Source organism: Accipiter gentilis, chromosome 15 (genome assembly GCF_929443795.1).
Source record: "Accipiter gentilis chromosome 15, bAccGen1.1, whole genome shotgun sequence".
Classification (NCBI taxonomy): Eukaryota; Metazoa; Chordata; class Aves; order Accipitriformes; family Accipitridae; genus Astur; species Astur gentilis.
The window spans coordinates 21,414,519-21,434,647 of NC_064894.1; the positions used below are offsets into that span (position 1 = coordinate 21,414,519).

At 47.6% G+C, this 20,129-nt stretch overlaps 1 protein-coding gene across 1 annotated transcript in view; it reads right to left on the reverse strand.

Moving 5' to 3' along the window:
- SCML4 (Scm polycomb group protein like 4) overlaps window positions 1-20,129 on the reverse strand; it is a 46,913-nt gene that overhangs the window by 17,352 nt on the left and 9,432 nt on the right. The window contains exons 3-4 of the mRNA XM_049818028.1: window positions 18,507-18,707; window positions 15,328-15,522 (exon numbers count right to left, since the gene is read on the reverse strand). Coding sequence (XP_049673985.1) covers window positions 15,328-15,522; window positions 18,507-18,707 — 396 coding nt within the window. The remainder of the gene's footprint in view (window positions 1-15,327; window positions 15,523-18,506; window positions 18,708-20,129) is intronic.

Below are 20,129 nucleotides of genomic sequence, written 5' to 3' on the forward strand. Positions count from 1 at the left end.
GGGGAGCAGGGATCATCTCAAGCAGCCAGGTTTCTAAGCAAGCCTTTTCAGAGCTCCTGATCTTCAAGTTGACATGAGCAATCAGTAGATTACAAGAGCAACTCATCGGAATCACCTCCTGACCAAAAGAAGCTCATGATGAAATGCAGATCACAGTTAGATTAGGAGAAAGGAGACTGTTCATTCAAGTATGTGGTTGCAGGTTTTAAATCATACAGTTTTAAAAGGTGCTGGTCAGCTTCTGTGCTCCCTGCTGAGTGCAGGCTGCTTTGTAAAACTGCACGAGCTGATGCACCTTGAGCAACCAAGTCTCTGCGAGCCCATGCAACAGTCTGCCCAGCCCCAGGAGAGACCCATATGTGGGAGGGAAGAGGCAGGCAGGCCCTGGGGGACTTCTAGTGCACAGAGAAATCCATTATGCCCCTGAGGGGTGACACAGTCCCCCGTGACACTTCAGGGCAGGAGAAGACATCTGCATTTCATGACGCCCCTCCCAGCAGCAGGGAGGGGGGTGAAGGTGACCAGGGACAGTCTGTATGGGTTCACCAAGGATCAGTCACCCCTGACCAACCTGATTGCCTTCTATCATAAAGCAACTGGATTTGTGGGCAAAAGGAGAGCAGTGGAAGTAATTTGCCTTGACTTTCAACACCATCTCCCACAATATTCTTGCATCTAAGTTAGAACATTACAGTTGGGATGAGTGAGAGACTGGTTGGATGATCAGGCTTAGTGGGTGGCAGTTAATGGGTTTTATGGAGGCCAGTAAAAAGTGGGGTACCACAGGGGTCTAACCTGGCATCCAGGTTTGACCTCCATGATTCCAGACAGACATGGACAAACGGGTGAGTTCAGCGGAGAGCCATCAAGATGCCTGGGGCCCGGAGCACTTGCCCTGTGAGGAGAGGCTGGAGGAAACAGGGCTCGTTCAGCCTGGGGGAGAGGGAGCTTGAAGGTAGGACCCTAACAGCAGCCCTACAGAACCCATGGGCAGATCACCAAGAAGATGAAGCCAGGCTGTTCACAGTGGTGCATGGCACAAGAACAAGAGACAACAGGAAAAAATTGAAATGAAAACTTCAGACTGGGTGTAAGGAGAAACCCTTTCCCCGTAACGACAGTGGGGCAGCACCTGAGGTTGCCCGAAGAGACTGTGCAGGCTCTGGCACTGGAGGTTTTCCAGACCCAACTGGACAAAGACCTGAGCAACCTGGTCTGACCCCATAGCTGACTCACTCTGCTTTGGGCAAGGGGTTGGACCAGAGACCTACTGGGGTCCCTTCCCACCTGAATTGTCCTCTGATCCGGTGACTGATGTCTTCACTTCCAGAAGCAGCCATAGAGGGTGGGAGATAACTGTGGCAAGGGCTTATGTGAGGGGTCCATGGGCCCTTACAGTGGCACAGGAGGCAGCGGGAGGGACGGGCTCCACTGTCCAAAAACTACAAAAGACTGTGGAAGCTCTTTGTGTTTGTGTTTCTACAGCTCCTTGTTAGTTTGTACCACAGAGAAGCTGCATGAGTTGGGGCTCCACCAATGATGTGTATGAAAATACCTGCATTTTGTAAGCTCCCAGAAGGCCTTGTAAAGTGTACGGCTTTCACAGATACTAATCCCACTTCGACCAATTAGGGAAAAACATGTTTTCTAAGACAATAGAAGAAAACATAACTCTATTGAGGTTTAAAATGCAACAGTTTCATAAATCTGTAGCTTAGCCCTCTGTATTCTGTCACACTTCTGTATTTTATTTTCTAGGTAGTCAGCAGAAGGGCACACACTAGTGAGAAATTAGTACACAATATTTTAAAGCAGGAATTATGAGAAAGCTGCTTTGAGCCTTTGCTTTGAGCACAGTAGTCTCCATTACAATTGTTTACCACTCTGAGATGCTCTAGCCATTCTGGCATAGTTTTCCTTTCCATGAATGGTCTACAGACAACTGGATTGAAAAGCCCAAGGCTGTTACATCCAGCACACCTTAAAATGCTGCAAAGGAGGAGAGAAAAAACCCAACTGCTTTCCCAATTTAAAAATGCAAATTTCTTTAGCTATGTTTTTTTAAAGTAGCAGCCTGTACAGTTCCTAGCCAAATTCCTGAAGATGGGTCAGCTGAGAGTTAAAACAGCATGTGAACCTGCATTTCACATCCCAGCTCTGCTGCAGACCTCAGGAGTGACCTTGGTCAGGTTATCTATCATCTCTGGACTCCAGTTCTCCATTAGGATGAAGAAAAATACTTGTTTTGTCTCTCACCTCTGTAACACGTTAAGTCTTTTGCCTCAGCAGTATCTGTATGCCACTACAGCACACCACATGGATGTATACTGTATGTGTGAATGCAGAACACATAAGGTGGACCTTTGGTAGCATCTGTGAATAGATACACTCCAGAAAGACAAAAAAAATTATGCCTCCCATTGTGCATCAGGAAAGCAAATGAAAATCAATGTCAAGACAAACAGGAAATGAAGAAGACTGTATACCCAGGAAAGACGACCCTTAGCTGATGTTTTCCTGAGCAGATCTAATCTCTCACTTTTTCTCCTTGATCTTAAAAAAAACCAGACAAACTTAATCTGCTAAAATCTGTCCTATAGGTAAAAGCTCGTTCTGCACTCCAGAGACACTCTCAAGTCTGCTTTCTCTCCTCTCCTCCCAGGCCCAACATGTCTTGTGCTGCTTTCCTCACCTGCTGCTGCTCCCACATCACTTCTCGTGTTACATCCCTCTCTCCCCTTACCTGTCTCAGGCTCCCTTCCCTTATACCCCCCACCTGCTCCTCCTTCTGTTCTTCCTCATCACCTCTTCCTACTGCTTCTTCCATCATTCCCACCATCTCAGCCTTGCTCTAACACTGCTTTCCCACACCAGCAGCATCACCCTTTTCCCATTTTGCCAGCAATTTTCCTATCTCCCTTTCCTATTTTCCCTCCTCCCGCACCACTGACCTGCATAGCCATTTCTTCCCCTGGCTGTTACCCTTCCATCCGTTGCACACTTTCATTGATCCAGCTTTCCCTTTCTTGATAACCCCATGCCTTTCTCTGGGTTCATCCCCACATTGCCGCTTGGACAGCAGAGCCCGGGGTCAGGGCAGTGAACTGGGAGCAGGGTCCCCATTCCCAGTTAACAGGCCATGTACTGCACAGCCATGGAGTGGCTGCATCCAGGTGAAGGTTGCACAGGGTGTCAATGGAAACCTACACCCCCACCTCTGACAGTGATCCCCAAACCAGTGAGGTCCTCTTTTACTACTGGTAGCTTCCCAGGACAACTGCCGTTCCTTCTAGGTCAATTCTTTTGTGTCATTTCATAACCTTTTACTCCACCACCTGCAATGCTTGATCATTTGTATTTGCTCTAATTAAATTCCCTGTTAAATTCTTTTCCTCACAGTCAATATAGATTTATTTCTTTCTCTCTTTCTGTCTTTCTTTCTCTCTTTCTTTCTTTTCTCTGTCCCCACTTTTCCTCTTTTGTGTCGTCTCCTATTCCTCATATCATTTAGTGACGGACTTTGCCCTCTGACCCTTCCCTGTATCTTTTTAAGTGCTACCATATATTTTCTATAATGGTTTGACCAGATGTGAACTCCATATTTTAAGCGGCATGATATCATAGCTTCCTCAGACCTCTCCTCTCCCCCAGCCAGGGCCAGCATTTCTCATCTCCCAGTCATTTTGAGAAGAGCCAGCCACAGTGTCAAAATCCTATCGAGAGACTCTTTGTACAGTTTTATCTTCGCCTGTATTTTATAGTTCCTGAGCTTGGCTCCAGTTCCCAGCACAAGGATGGCATTTGCCCTGTCTGGGAGGCAGTGGGGGAGGGAGTGGGAGGGGACAGTTTTAAGCAGCTGTGGAGGTTAGAAACCCTGCATCTCAGCCTTCATGGAAGGAAAAATACAAGTGGGGAAACACAAAAAGCAAATGCAGAAATGCAGAAGGAAATACTTCAGGTGAGTTTAACTGTCAGTTCAATCTAGTGTAAGCCAGAGAGGGAGAGAGCAGAGAGATCTAAACAGTACTTAAGAGTGTGAAAGAAATGCCTTGGTTCTGAACTGCTACCTTCTGTTTTAACATCAGCTCTTAAAAGATTAAAAAATAACTTTTTCTGTGTCTGCCAAACAGCCTCACACATTTCTGTCCAGTAAGAAACAGACTGTGAACCTTATCTTCCTTGTAGCTTGAGTCTGCATGCATCTATCTAAAGATAAGAGCTTTCCATGATGGATTAAGACTTTCCAGCTCTGCCTGCTGTGATTTACTCTGGGATTACAGCACCAGCCCATTCCTTTTAGCTCCATCACCCGTCCAGACACGCAGCACAATGAAAATATGATGTCACCCCTTAGCAGGCGTTTCTACACCGTGTCAACACCACTCTCTGCTGCATGCATCTGCACCCTGCACCGCTGGGCAAGGACTGGACCTTTTCCACACCAGCCCATGGCTGCCACAGTTTGGCTGGACAAGGAAAGCGTTACAGGGAGCGACATCTGGTTCTTGGCAGCGGCGCCGAGCTGCTCACTGCTCGCCAAGGTGGAGTGGCACGGAAACGTGTCCCCAGGGAGCCACAGCATCCCTGAGGCTGCTGCAGAGAGGCAGCGAGTGAGCAGGCAGCCCAGGGCATCCGCCGACAGCGGTTCAGGGCTGTCACACCTGTGTTTTTCAGTCTACGGGATAACTTTTGCATAGGTTATAGGAACACACAATTGCATCCACGGGGGAGAGAAAGAGGGGGTACCAGTCAGTCAGAACAGGAAAATGGAAATAAGCCTCATCCACTTGTGAATGTAGATATTATGAACACTGAAACCATGGTCACACCGTGGAGATAAAACCTGCAGTGAATTCTCCAGGGTTTAGTCTGAGGCTTTACTGCACCATGTATCATCTCGCTGTGTCCTAGCTGCTGAAAAATATTTTGCGATAACTGAAATGCCGAATCCCCCAAGGAGAAGCTGCCAGTCAGTTAATATCAGGAATCTAAATTTTTTAGAGAATTTTCCAAAATCCAATGTTGTGCTGATTACAAGGGCTTCAGCATAGGCAATTTTTTTTCATTATTTAAACAATTTCCCTTGAGTATTTGCAGCCCAGACAACAGCCACATTGTGTTTAATGCAGTAGAACCAGGGAATGAAACCAGCTGGGAACAGATCAACATGGTTTTATTGTCCAAAGTGAGTAAAAAGGTAGAGTAAATTCACAAGGTAGCTGCTGACAAATATATTAGATTTAATAATAAAAGGTGCTCGTGTGTATAAATAACCCATCGAGGATTTTTTTTTTTTTAAGTGCTTGGGGATGTTAAATGTCTTGTGTTGCAATGGAGAGGTTTTAGTCCTATCTTACAGCATAGGCAAATTGTTTAGGCTCTGCATACCCACGAGTGAAGGCAAAGGGATTTCAATGACATAGGGATCTGGCCTTTAGAAAAAGTCTTCCTTTGGTCTCTTCCTCCTGATTTCAGACCTGCTCCTCCATTCCCTTCCCTTTTGCCTTGCCTTTATGTTACACCAAAGTGTACATTATGAAAAGGAGATTTATCAGAGTTGTATAGTTTTGTGTCTTAGCACATCAATAGTTCTGCACTGGCAGAAGCAGACAGGAGAGGCTGTGATCGATCTTTTTTGTCTCCAGCTTCCAGCAGTACCTAGAGGAGCTTTTCTATCCAGGTAGTTTATAATGTACTCCATATGCTTATAAATCAACATTGATAAAAGTTACAAAAAGCTGTATATAGAATACACTAGATGACAATGACTGTTATTTGAAAATTTCAAGGTGTTATACACTGGGATTCTCTGCAGCTGAAGTACTTAGTGCATTTCTGTTCTGCTACCATCATGATGAATCTCCCTAAATTATACTGCTTAGTACTGGCTTAAAATATTTAACAGCAATTTTTTTTTTTTTGAAAAGCAAATAATTTGAGACACAAGAAGTGAGATGTCTAGAGCAAAGTGCAGTAACTGCAAAATAAGCTGCGTTTGCCCATTAATAACTAATAATCTCATCCAGAAATTAGGTAGAGCACATATAAAGCATGAGCCTGTACATGTGTTTATATGTAGGTATAAGATCTTTTATAAAGTCTTTGCCTCATTTCTCCCTGCCCAGTGCTGCAGCTCAGCTCGACTTTCTGATATTTCTTCTGGGGTTTCTTCTGCCATATAAATACAACATAGCTGGGCCCTAAAGCCTTAGTTCCCCTTCACAAATCCTTTCTTTTCCTGCCTTCTCCATGGCTGCTTCTGACATCCCTGGCTGATCTCAGTCCCAGCAGATAGGAAGTCACCAATTCCCCTTCCTCGGGTCTTTTTATCCCTTCCTCTCACCATGATCCCACAGAGCCAGTTTCCATTCACACGGGTGTGCCACACTGTGCCATGCTGCCAGGACCCTAGACTTGCCCTGGGACCCCATCCCAGGACTCATCCCCAGCCTCACCGCATTTTCCTTAACTTTCACTTCTCTGCTGAAGTCTAGCAAGCCACTGCCGCCTTTTTGTTTAAATCACTTCTGTAAACTTACCTGTTCCATGAAGAAACCCACCATAAAGTACTTGATTCCCCAAACCTGCATTTGCAGCTTATTTTCAGTGAGAGGTAGGGACCTATTTCTCTTGCCCGGCTGCTGGTGGTGCAACTCCTCGCCTTGCACCCTTACCTTTTTCATTGCTGCCTGCGGCCGGCACCGTCTCGGCACAAACACCAAACCGCACATCATCGCCAACAGTTTGCTTGCATTACTCTCTTAATTGCTTTAATCTCCTCCTCTGCACTCATTTTGCCAACAGATGAATGTTCTTCAGGCAGATGCTGTGTATTACTACTTTCCAAAAGGCACTTTGATGTACTCTGTATAATTACTGCAAACAAATAAATCCTAAGGAGCTGGGGAGCACTGTTGATTAAACAGGGGCCAAGACTTTTCAAGAAAAAAATGGATGTTTTATTTCCATGGAACTGGAAATGCCATTGTGTGGGGGTTTCCATTTATTTTGCAGTGAACTGGGAAAGGATAGAGAGAAACAGAAGGTAGATAAAGACCAATAAAGGAGGAAGAGCCTTTTAATCTTTTAATCTAAAAGGCTAAAAAAAGAGAGCAATGTGGAGGAGGAGAAAAACTGAGATGAAAAACTGAAGAACATCCAAGCAAAAATCAGTAACATCCCCTGAAAAAAATTCTGAATCTGCTTTGAAGCCTGTCAGATGGAAATAGCTTAAACACAAGACTCCCTTTTCCCCCCTTTCAGCTGACTCTGCTTCCTCCCATGAAGGTACAAGCCCAGGCCCTGCCGTAGGTGCCACGTACCAGGCAGTCCCAGAAGCAAGGGCCCTCTCCTCCGGATTCACAAAACACAAGCAAGTGTTCATCTCTCTTCCAAAACATTCCTTGCTTTGTCTTTTACTTAGTAAGTGCTGGCTTTGCTAACTCTCATAGACCCCTCCACTGCCATAGCCACTCTTTCTATTACCCTGGCTGCAACAGCAACCCAGCAGCAAAGGAGCTACACATCTAATTGCCCACGGCTTTCATGGGCTATCAGTGCCTACACTGACACATCGCATGTGGCTCCCAAGTGATGTTATGTGGCTTGAACTGGCACAAGGTAAGGATCCTGAGGATCATCTTTTCCCCGTCTCGCATCTATGAAAAATCTGGTGGGTCATACTGGCTAATGCATGCGGCTCTCGGATGGGTGGTAGGTCTTTCATCATCAGTTCTGGCCTGTGGCCTGCTGATCCAAGTGCTTGAAATATGGGCATATTGGATCACAGGTATTTGCGTCAATGTTTTAAAAATTTAGGAATGGAAATTCCTGTTTCAACTTTAATTTAAGCTATTTAAAATCAAAGCCCGTACTCCTAACTTCAGACATCTCCTAAAAGAATCGTATAAGTCTGTGGAAAAGAATTAACCAGATAAAACAAAGTTAAAGCTAGAACTGAAGCCAAAACAGAGTTACAATCACATGATTTACCTGAACGGGGCTTTAAAAGAGTGTCCATGCTTCCTCACGTGACTGCGCGTGTAAAGCTTGAATTAAATGCTTATACCCAGGGGTATTTTTTTCTGTAGTGGATATGATCTCATCCATCATGCTTCATGCATTTACGCCCATCATTTCATCCACTTTCCTCATGCATACCCTTTGATATGGAAAAATAAAGCATCTCTTTTCCCTTTAAACTCCATTTCACAGCTTAGCGCTCTCTTCTAACCTCCATGGCTGCAGCCCAGGCAATCTCCAGAACTGCCAGTGGCTGTGACGTGGCTCTGAGCATATCTTGGGCTGAAGGACAGAAGGGCCTTTGGGCTTCTCCTCATCCACTGCTGGAAGCAGAGTGCCTACCCCCCCGAGGGGTAGCTTTCCAAAAGGGATGGATTTTCATGCACCCCTTCAAGACTGGAAGTAAAACAGCCCGGCAGAAGGTGGGAAGGAGGATTTCCCTTGGGCTGAGTGCTGGAGGAATGTCTGCTTATAGCTTCATTGCTTAGCACCCACAAGGAGATACAATTTCATAAATTTAAAGGAACAAAAAGGGACTCTTTCTTCATTTGGGAGTCAGCAAACAGTAATCACACAGCTTAAAGGTCAGAAGGGTCAATTTAGCCAATTCTGCCAATTCTATAGAGTTCAGGCAAATTATATCACAGGTGAATTTCATCTCTCCCATCCATCTCTTATTTTTCTTTCTGCCAGGATTTGCCCCTTAGTGTACATTTCATTAGTTTCTTCTGGTCTAGGTTTAAAGCTTTTAATGCTAAAGCCTCTGCTACCACCCTCATGAAACCTCTTCACAGGAGCATTGCCTCTTTTCTTTCACCCTCTTGGTTTTACTTCCTACCTCTTGCACCATCCTAAACCGTTCCTGTCCCTCCCCAGGTTTCTGAATGATGACATGCAATTCCAGCTAGAGTTGCCTCTCTGCTCTGCCACAGAGTTGCCACCCTGGACACCTCGTTTCAAGACGCCAGTCCTGGGGATGGTGCTCCGGCTGCAGGCAGGACCTCGGTGGGGGGGTCCTTGGTGGGATGCCCTTCCCTGGGGCTGGCTGGGTCCAGTCTGGAGAGGGAGGAGGGATCCGGCCTGCTGACGGATGCACAGACTCATGCACGCATGGAGGGAAGGAAGAAATGCCTGCAGCCATCCCACCCTTTCTCTCCTCTACTGCAGGCTCTGCCGTCAATTCAAATGCCCCAAAGACCAGATGAACTTTTTCTATTAGACTTTGTTGTGGCTGGATGGCTTGTGCAGTTCCTCTGCTCCCTGTTTAAGAGTGACCTTAATATTTTATTTATTGTTTAAAGGATAATGTTCATGGTAGAGGAATATATGAGGCAATAAATGGCCTTTGCAGGTAATTAAATGCTGAAGAGAGCCGAAGCTATTGATAGCCATAAAAGCCATTTATTCTGTGTGCTGAGAAGTCAGGAGCACTGTTCCTCATCATAACATGCAACAAGACAAGATTAAACAAGCCACGGTACTAGAAAGGGGAAAGACAACATTTTTCTTGCCCTCTCAGGGCTTGAAATTTCTGAGCTGCTGTTTATCTGGTGCTTGGAACAGAAAATATTGATTGTAATAATACGTGGTTTTCTATCATGTTATTCCTTTTTTCCTAGCTCTTTTAGAAGGGCTTTGCACATGGTGGCAAGAATTATTTCCCTCCTTGGACAGATGCTCAAATAAAGGCACAGCAGGGAAGGGTGACTTGCCCACACAATCAATGGGAAAGTCTCTGACAATATCCAGCTCCCAGCCTAGTGTCCTGCCCACTAGTCACACTCTTACAGTGCATTGCTATAGCACTTCTCGTACCAGCTTTTCAAGTGCTTGTAGATAGGAAGAGCCCACTTTCCTATATATATAGAGGCACTGATGTAGCATAGGGTACCTCTACCTCCTGCTGTGCTTCTGCTCCATACGGGGCCCTACATCCAGCCACTGCCATGAGAAGAGGTGCTGTTCTCCCGTGGACAGTGGTAGGGGACACCATATGGTATCTACACATACAAATTTGACTCAGCCATGGGGAGAGGAGCAAGGCTGGGGACCTTATTCACAGACCTTTCTGTCTTCCCCCTTGAGGATCCCTTGCATAACGAAGGATTTGCTGCAGCTACATGCAGCCGTGCTCTGTGTGGAGCACAGCAACTGTCTAACAGCACAAAATAACCAAAACCCAAGGTTCAAGACAGAAAGAGCAAGGAAAGGATTGACTGAAAGGGGAAAGAAGAAGATGAGTATCAAGCTTAATGCTTCCCACATAGGATAAACTACTTCAGTTTCTGTGCCCGCTATCATGCTGGCAAAAAGTTTTATAGCAAATATGCTTTCCTCTGAAAAATACCAGTCTAACATTGCATAGGTGCATGTCAACAGTATGTAGGTGTTCCAGAAATGTCCCTTTCCCGTGATCTCCAGTAGCTCAGCATGGGAGGACTAATGAAAGCTGAACGCAGAGGGTGTGGATGGAGGCACTTCACAGGATCTCTGTTGGCTTCCCATCCATGTAGCCCCTGGCACACTTCACAGCATATTCTGCGGAGTTCACCCAGAGCTTGCCATTATTTTAGTTTAAACTGCACTACCACTCTCATGGAAAATTCTGGGGTGCAGGTCCAGAAGTGCTTTGAACCCAGGTGCTGCGGGGACAGTAACATCTCAGGATTTGCTGTAATGCAGACCTGAAGCCAGGCACTTGCCAGATGAAGTCCTGGGAGTCATTCCACAGCTGCTCCCCACAAATTGCTCTCATAAGCCAGGAAGTTCCCTCACAGGCGAGAAAGAGCCATAGGGTATGTCCCCAGATGCGCAAAGACAAGGCAGTGAAGCCACTGACATTGGGAGAGGGCTGGAGAGGGACCCTTGCCCTGCGTGTGGGGCCACTGGGTGCTGGTGCGAGAGGTGTTGGCAGGGCAGGCAGAGTGTGGGGGCTCAGGTGCAGGGAGGGTAATGCACAGCCAAGAAAGCTCATTGCAGAGGCCGGTGCTGGGTACAGCCCAGTGAATGCATACTTCTTAGACATGTAAAACATTGTTGTAAGTGATATATGCATATATCAACAAATCCCACCTGGCCTATATGCAGCCATTAGCATCTGGCAGTTTGCTGTGAGCACAGGTGAATAATGGCTTAGGGGCATGTGCCTCAGGGCAAGGTTAAAAGGTGATTCCTGTATGGTGTAAGTGGATTAATATGACTGGACACGATGCTGGCTTCTCCTCTCACTTCTGCCAGTGTAAATCAAGAGTAACTGCACCGAAGTCAATACATATATTAAATTCATTGGTACACAGGGGCTGAAAAGCACATGATTTTAAAAGAACGAACATCTCGATTACAAGCTGGAGAACAGAAACCATGAAAAATGTGGCTGCTTTGCATGGCTTCCTGCAGTGCTTTATTATGGCTCTGCTCCTTCCATGCGAGCTCTATCCCAACAGGCGCCCTCGCAGACCTGTCTGCGAGAAGAGTTCCTACTGTCCTCCTTATTACTGCTGCTACAGGGAAAGCCCATCTCTGTTCTGTGTAGCAGAGGTCCCCCCTGTGCTGATCTTGCTTCAGAGACACGCTAGCTCCCGGGGAGATGGAAAGAGATTTAGGCAATGCAGCATTAAACGTACAGTCAGTGGCTTAAGACCCACTGTGTAAAACTGGAGTTATTCCACTGGTGCCAACGGAGCTGTTGAATACAGCCTGACATGATGAACAGGAATAATATGTATCTGCCTGGCTCCGGCTGAGCGCAGCATGAAGGGTGCGAAGCTGTCATTCCAGTTCCTCTGCTACACAGCCAAGGACAGACATCTCCTGAGCTGGGCACAAGTTGCCCTGCAGAAGAGGCACCTTTCCCCCTCTCCAAAATTCCCCATTTCAAGGGCTTTATGTGGCAGAGTTAATTTCTCCTTCCATGCCTTCGTGTGTTGCCCTGGGGCCAAGCAGTAATCTTGTAGGTGGGTTTTCCAAATGACGACCTGGCTGCACTGAAACCAGTCCCTGGCTCTCCAGCCTGCATCCTGGGGCCCACAGCGATGCAGACAGCAGATTAGCTGGTGAAGCTGCTGAGCTCCCCCCAGCCACCCCCAGGCCCATGGACGGGCTTCGGCAGAGCAATCCAGATTCACCAAATTTGGTACACCAGGTTGGTGGTCAGCAGAGTGCTGAAAGTGTCCTCAAATCCTGTCTCACCATTTCTCTATTAATCTTTGGTGGAAGGAGAGTCCCCTTTGGGGGCTGCCAGCTCAGAGAGCCACTTGAGCACCCAGCTGCTCTGGAAATGGCATTGATCATCACAGCCTCTCTCACTGAGGGACCAGGTGGCTCCTCCATCACCTCTCCCATGTCCCCACCTCAACAGGGAAGCACCCAAATCTCTGCAGGTCATGCTGACACACACTATGGCTCTCTGCCTAGCAGGCCAGTTGCTATCAGACCCTGGGGTGAGCAAGCTGGAGGCTGGCAGGGGGAGTTTTAACCCCATGTGTAACCGCTGCCCGCAGCTATTTCACAGCTCGCATTCTCCAGTGTACCACAGTGCTGCTGGTGATGGAGATATAAAAGTCCCAAGAACTACTGTCTCTTCCTCCATCCCACTCCCAGGCAGAGGGGACGACAGCCCAGGCCAGCACTAGCCCATGCTGCCTCCAGGGGGGCTATTAATTGCCCCCCAGCAGTGGGAGAGCCAGGGAAGAGAAGACTTCCCTACATCCACATCTCCTGCCTGGTCTGGGGCAAAAAATAGTATTTTGCCCCTTCCTGAGTGGCTGGCCAGAGCCAGTGGGAATGGTGTCAGGGACATCTGCATTGAAATTATGTGGGGAGGGAGATGCTCAGAGTGTAACAGCCACGGTAAAAACTCCAGTTGTGGAGCTGCCTTCCATCACATACAGGCTTGCCATGCAAATGTACATGCAAATTAAAATGCAAATGCAAACGCAAATGCCAGTCCTCCTGGGCTGCACTCATTCAGTGCTACAGAAATCCCTTGACCTCTCAGAAACATTCAAGTTGCTGCAAATGTCCTAGTCCAGAGGAAAAAAATTATTGCTTTTCAATCTGAGTTCTTGCCTTTCCTTCCCTATGTGTATAAGTGGCAGCTGGATTTCTTTCCACAAAAAAGCAATTTCTGCACTGTGTGCACAGCCCACTCCCAGCTTTGGTGTGTGAAGCACACATTTAGGGTCTTCCTGGCAAACAAGCGATTCATGGATCATAATTGTGGACACTAAAACACCTTTCTCTCAGCTGCCAGCAGGTATCTGCCATTAAACTGAATGCATGAGAGACAGTGTGCTCCCCAAACACCCACAGTGTTGTTAATAAAAAAGAAGAAAAAATAATTTAAGTCAGGAGGAAACCTGCAGGTGAAGCAGAGGTTCAGGGCCATAACTTTGCTTATTTCTTTTTTTTCTGAACTAACTTTTGCCATGTCTGTAGTAGGGCCCCAGGGCAGCTTTCCAGCCACTGATTGCAGATGGGGGCTGCAGGTATGTCCCAGCTCCACAGGGGCTGCACAGGCCCAGCACCCTGTCCCAGCACCCTGGGGTGTGGGCAAGAAGGAAGCCCAGGTGTGCCATCTACCTGGGAGCCTGGTGCTGCTTGGGGCAGGTGTCTCTCTGGCCCACCACCATCCTTGGGTGCATCTGCCCCATGCCACAGCCCCTCCAGGCTTCACCCAACATGGTCAAGCACTAAGGCAAGGACCTTGCTGGTGCCCACAGGCATTTTAAGCTAGGAGAAGCACTCCCACAAGTAGCAAAGCAAACCCTTAGCAGTCACGACTTTCATTTAGGTTTACACTCATGGGTGGAGGTGACGGATCAGGATCCAGGCTGAGTGCGCTACAGCTAATAACGTTACCTTAGCTTTATGCTAATGACACTGATCCAAAACTGCATTGCTGTGAGCAGCTCCGTCCCCTCGCCCAGTAAGAGCTCCCCTTGAGTGAAGGCAGACCATGCTGCTTCACAGGTGATCCTTAAAATGAGTGGTGTGCAAGCGGGGAAGCGCACAGATAACAAAGTGCTGGGGCAGTGCCGGATCAGAGCATACCCGTTATGGCGGTGATTGCCTGTTCATGCCACGGTGACACCAAAGTGTGGGCTGGGGTTCACGCACTCACCCGGCCTCCCACCTCTTGGTGCAGCCAATGAGCCAAGACAGTGCACGAGCAGAGGGGTCTGGGGAGCGGGGACAGGCAACACTCTGCAGCAGGTCTGCAAGTGGAGGAGGCTTGGTAGTCAGTGGGGATCCGTCAGTGTCTAATACGGTGGTTGAGTTGGATGGAGAGAGAAATTTCCCCTCTACCTTCCCGCCTGCCTGAAACTTAAAGGAACTTAATCCCTTTGAGGCATCTACCCCAGGGCCAGCTATGCTTGAGAAGGACAAAATTTATGGCAGACAATTGACAGAAACAAGGACAATGGGATCATATGAGCCTTGTTTCCTTAGGAAAAGAGGTAAAAGAAACAAAGACATATAAAATAATTGTTCTGGTTTCAGCTGGGATAGACTTAATTTTCTTTCTAGTAGCTGGTATAGTGCTGTGTTTGGGGTTCAATATGAGAAGAATGTTGAGAACACACTGATGTTTTCAGTTGTTGCGAAGTAGTGTTTAGACTAAATCAAGGATTTTTCAGCTTGTTATGCCCAGGCAGCAAGAAGGCTGGAGGGGCACAAGAAGTTGGGAGGGGACACAGCCAGGGCACCTGACCCAAACTGGCCAAAGGGGTATTCCATACTATGTGACGTCATGCCCAGTATATAAACTGGGGGGAGTTGACCTGGGGGGGACCACTGCTCAGTAACTAACTGGGCATCGGTTGGCAAGTGGTGAGCAACTGCATTGTGCATCACTTGGTTTTCCATTTGTATATTCCAATCCTTTTATTATTATTGTCATTTTATTATTATTACCCTTATTAGTGCCTTCCTTTCTGTTCTATTAAACTGTTCTTATCTCAACCCACGAGTTTTACTTTTTTTTCTGATTCTGTCCCCATTCCACTGGGGGGGGGGGGGAGGGGGGAGGGAGGGAGCAGCTGCATGATGCTTAGTTATTGGCTGGGGTTAAACCATGACAATAATAAAAAAAATAATCCCTATCACTGCTGGGGCTCCTCAACACAGTGGTTCTCACCTCCCCTGTAGCCATTGGAAAAAATACTGCAAATCAGCCTGCTGCCTCCCTCTGGGACAGTCCCACAGAGATCCACAGTTCTCTAGCATATACAGTACAGGACCAAAAAAGACAGTCATTTCTTCAGCCCTATTAAATCTGGAGCCCAAGCTGATCAAGCAGCCTACCTGCCTCCATCCGTCTGTTTTCATACACTTCTGGGCTTTCTGACACGGCACTGTACTGCTGGAAAGGCTGGTTGCTGAAGAGATTGTCACACAAGAGGCTGCGACAGAGCTTCTTCAGGAAGCGCAGGACATACCCGATGCTGTTCACTACCAGCAGGCTCAGGAGATGCTGCTTCCCCTCAAAAGAAGCTGAAACTGGAAAGCAAGCAGGAGCAAGTCAATACCTGGGGATGCACGGCGGGAGGAAGGATGAGAGCAGGGGAAAAGCTTTCACACAAGTATTTGTATGCCTTAAAATATGTTACATAATTACCCCACCTGAAGTACAAAACAAACTGGAGGAGCTTAAGGAGCTGAGTTTCTGTGACCCCAATCACCTTCACCCTGAAGCACTGGAAGATGCCAACTGTCATGGCCAGCAGTTCAAGGATTTCTAATATATGGATCCAACTGAAAACTGTATTGTATGATTGGAAGGAGGCAATTATGATAGCCTGGTCTAAGCAACGGGAAAGAAAGTGATCTGCCAATGATGGGCTATTAGGCTGACTTCAGCAATACCCAGGGCTTTAAAAGATAATGGGGCCACAAGAATTAAAGGCATGGCTATGAATGAATAAAAGGTACCAGGGTTGTGCTGAACAGAGGGCCACCAGCTTCATCATGGATCTTTGTTTACTGATTTAATTGCATTTATAGGCAAGGGAAGGTTGGCAGTTGAGGTTTATGCAGAATCCAGTAAAGTATGAGAAATCTTTTGTTAAACTGGAAATGATTGCGTATAAAAGGTGGGTCAGGAGATGACAATAGGCTCTGCTGGCAGGACCCCTCAAGCACTGGAGATGAACCAGCAGTGGTCCATGCTGACACAAAAAGTTTCTGTTGATGCTGTAAGCTAGGAGGCATTATCAACAGAGGAAAGGACTGGAAGATTGCACAGAAAGGATTGGCTGATCTTGAGCTCTGCAATAATAAAAATGGGTGGAAAAAAATACTAGAAAGTACATGGCAATCCATAATTTTTTTGAGGAGGCTCAACATGACCTGATGGGAGGAGAAATGACAGGACAGGCTGATCAGATGCCCATGAGCCACCAAGGTGACACGGTGATGAAAAAGTCAGATATATTTCAAGGAGGTATTGAACAAAGCATTTCCAGGAGAGACAAGGGAGTGTCAATTCCACTATATAAAGTCCTGGTGAAACCTGAGCTGGAGTGATGGGCACCATTCTGGTCATCCAGGCTCAAAAAGGGTGAATTCACACTCACAGAGGTGCACAGGCAGGCCACAGCGATGTTCAGAGAACAGAAAGTTTCCCTGTGGCACTGCAGCCATCACCATCTCTTCTACATGGGGCTGTGGAAAGACACTTGCATTTCTTTCACTAATCCAGCAACCTTCCTCACAATGCAGAGAGGACCTGAAAGTAACTGTGTATTTCAGCCTAGCACGATGAGGACTGCTCTCTAGAAATACATCTCGGGTGAGAGCAGAGCAATTAAAATTCCTGGACAAAGCTGTCAGGGAATATATTTAGCCAGGAATCAAAAAGGGCATAGGTCCCAGCCATGAGAGAGGTGGAGAGGTCACAACAGACCCAGCAGGATTAATTGTAGCAGGGCACATTCAGGCATCAACAGATTTGCAGGGAGGACTACCTGATATGGGTGCCTGAACTCCACCACCTGGAAGGTTTTTTCCAGTCCGACAGCCTCCAGTCACTACTAACAAGTATGAATTGCAATGTTAGGCTTATAATCTTTGGGATAGAGATTATCAAGCCAGCTTATAGCTGGCCTGAGCTGCTGTAAGGGATCATGCTCCACAGCCGGTTAAGCATCTGTGAGCCAAGCCATGGGAAGACTGGAAAGCCCATGACAAAATCTGTCTGCACTGCTGCTAGGCTGGGAGTGAGCTGCAGTCGCAGAGCCACACCATGACTAGGAGGCCGTTCACCCCTCATCGATGATTAGAAGACGCATGAAGTTGGGAGCAATGTTGACCAGGTGCTTTTAGCTCAGGTACCTGAAACCAAGCCAGCTCAGAGAAACCGAGACAAAGGGGTTTGGCAAGCTTGGTGCACAACATGACTCTCCTGCTTGTAATGAAAACCATATATGCAGCAGAGAACCAGGCAAAAAAAAAGCTTTGCACTAAATTGCTTCAGTCTTGTGTTTCTGTGAACAAATCTGGATCATTCTTAGAGTGTTTCTGATGTCCCTTAGGGAAGGCACAGCTGTGATTAGAGAGAACTGGAGGAGAGGGAGGAAGCAGGATTTATATGCTGGACAGAGGGCCAGAGCCTGGGCTCCCACACAAGAGGGTCCCAATTGCACAGCTGAGCTGCTGTGGTCCCTGCAAAACCGATGGGACTTGCGGTCCTTGGCTTTGTGCTCGCGCCTGACTCATCCATGGCAGCTCATTGGAGAGTGTTGTTCCCATATTCCCATCATTGTTTCACTCCCACTGCATCCCCACATGCTAAAACCATGTTGTGACACAAAACTCTTGCTGCGATTAAAAGAAAAGTTCATGTTCAGTCTGAGAGCCAGGCCAGGGGATTCAGCATGGAACAAGGGAGACTCATCAGGACACAGCGAGAAGTGTCACTGCAGGAAGACGAGGCGCTCCTGGGAGGTTCCCTCTGATCTCTGATCCTCTCTGATATATTTGCCTAGTCCTGCTGTATGGGGAATTGCCGCCGGACTTCTGCAATTCCTCCAGCTGAGAGCAGATTTGGCTCATGAACTGCAGGCAGAGGACACACCAGCAGCTGAACTCTGTGCAAATTTTCCTTTAGAGCAACCTTTAGAGTGTGGCGGCAACATGTGGCATGAAGCGGCCTTGCAACGCTGCTCGTCCTTGTACGGCTGCACGAAAAACTCAGCGCACCGGCCTGGCCTCAGCACCATTTCGAAGAGCGGTAAGCGCAGGGCTCTGGAGCTAGCCCTGTTCCTCCCCTAAATCACCACGGCAATACTCTTTACCAATATACTTTCATCCGACACCAAGGCAATTCCTGCAGCAGCTCATTTTACAAAGGCGCAAGTGATGTTCCAAGCTGGTTGCTAGCCGGCTGATGTGAACGGGACAGCTAGAACAGCCAGGACTGGGGATCGGGTTAAGATTTCAAGCACTTCCCTATGGGCCACAAACCCCTAACAAAAATGCTTTACCTGACACCATCTCGCCTCCGTAGCCCTGCTTGATGAGGGAGAAGACGGCCTTTTGCTGGAGCGCACAGTCGATGCAGGCCTGAACAGCCTGCTGCAGGGCCACGGACGGTCTCTCGGGCCCGAAGTGCTCTGGGAGCTGCTGCACTTTTTTTCTGTCAAGGTATGGCCCCAGGTTCGCTTGTTTGTTGACATAAATGCAGACTGTAGACACAAAACCCCGACAAGGTTATTACAAAACGGCCCTGAGAGCACCCTCGCCAGTGCTAGCTTTGCACGTTTCTATTTATTTCACAAGCCCTCCCCTTCACCGGCGAATTGCTGCCATTGGCGATGGCACAGCCAGGCTTCCTCGCGGTGATCACCCATTGCCTAAGTGAGGTGAGACAAGTTTAGGCCTCGCTCGGTGTCACAGGTGGGGATAAGCCACGTCCAACTAAAGCAGCTCCCGTGTGTGCCTGGGGTCTGCTCTCTTGCAGACTACCTTGTCCACGCAGCTGGTGACCAGAAGACATGCCCAGGGAGCACAGGACAGTGACTAGCAGGGGTGATCGTACAGCAACGGGTAAAATCCAACCTGAGGGGCGTTTGGGGTTTGGGTTTTTTCTCTATGTGTTCCTAGACTGGTTCGTTGAGAGGCCCTCTGAGAAGCACTGATCTGAGATGAGTTTGGGGAGACTTTGGTTCCTTGCTGCTTCTGACCTTAACGCAGCTGTAATTTCTGGAGGGTTTTGCTGCGCTGAGCTGCACAGTGTGATGGCAGAGACTCTGGGAGCTTCCTGACCCTCCTTGTCCAAACTGCAAACTGCAGTTCCCTCTGCAAACTGCATCACCTCGAGGGAAACCGTACAGTGCGTGCAGTGCTAAATCCCCGTTTGGGACCACAGCTAAATCCCCATTCAGGGGGTCTGCGAGGGATGCCCCAGCCTCTCCACAGCCAAGCCCCGCATGCCTCCTCTCATATGCCATTGCCTGCAAAGGCAGTTTTTCTACATGCCATCAGGCCTGCTGGCAATAGCCAAAAAATCAGTGTTCTCCTCTCACTAGCATGAACTTATTTTAAGCTTGGCTGAGACTAACTGCGTCTTGGAGGAAGCGGAGATAACACTGTGGTAACTAAGGGCGACTAAAACACAGCCTAAAGTCAAGCTAAAGTGAGACATATTATAATAGCTGGCTGAGTGTGCTCGAGCTGTCATCTCTCAGACAATATAACATTATCCTCTGACAGAAATCAGATATGTGACAAAAAAAAAACATCAAGCGGAGTGGAGGACATGATGACAGCTGTGTAAAGTTGGAAATAATTTACAGTTTGCATCACCATAATGAAAATCTAGTGCAACTGTCAGTGCACTCTGCTACCCCATCTCTCACTGAACAGCAGAAGGGGCTCAAGCAGTATATAACCTGGGTAAACAGGAGGATAATAGCAATCATACTTATCATTACATAGCACTTTACACCCTCCAAGTGCCAAACAAACAAAGGGATAATGCACCGCAAGACAGCAGCAGCATGCATGAATTGCAGGGGGCTGTCAGGGTGCAGTTTTCCCTGTGTGCCACCATGCCAAACCTCACCGAATCTGCAGGATGTGGCTTCTGCTGTGACAAGCCACCGGTT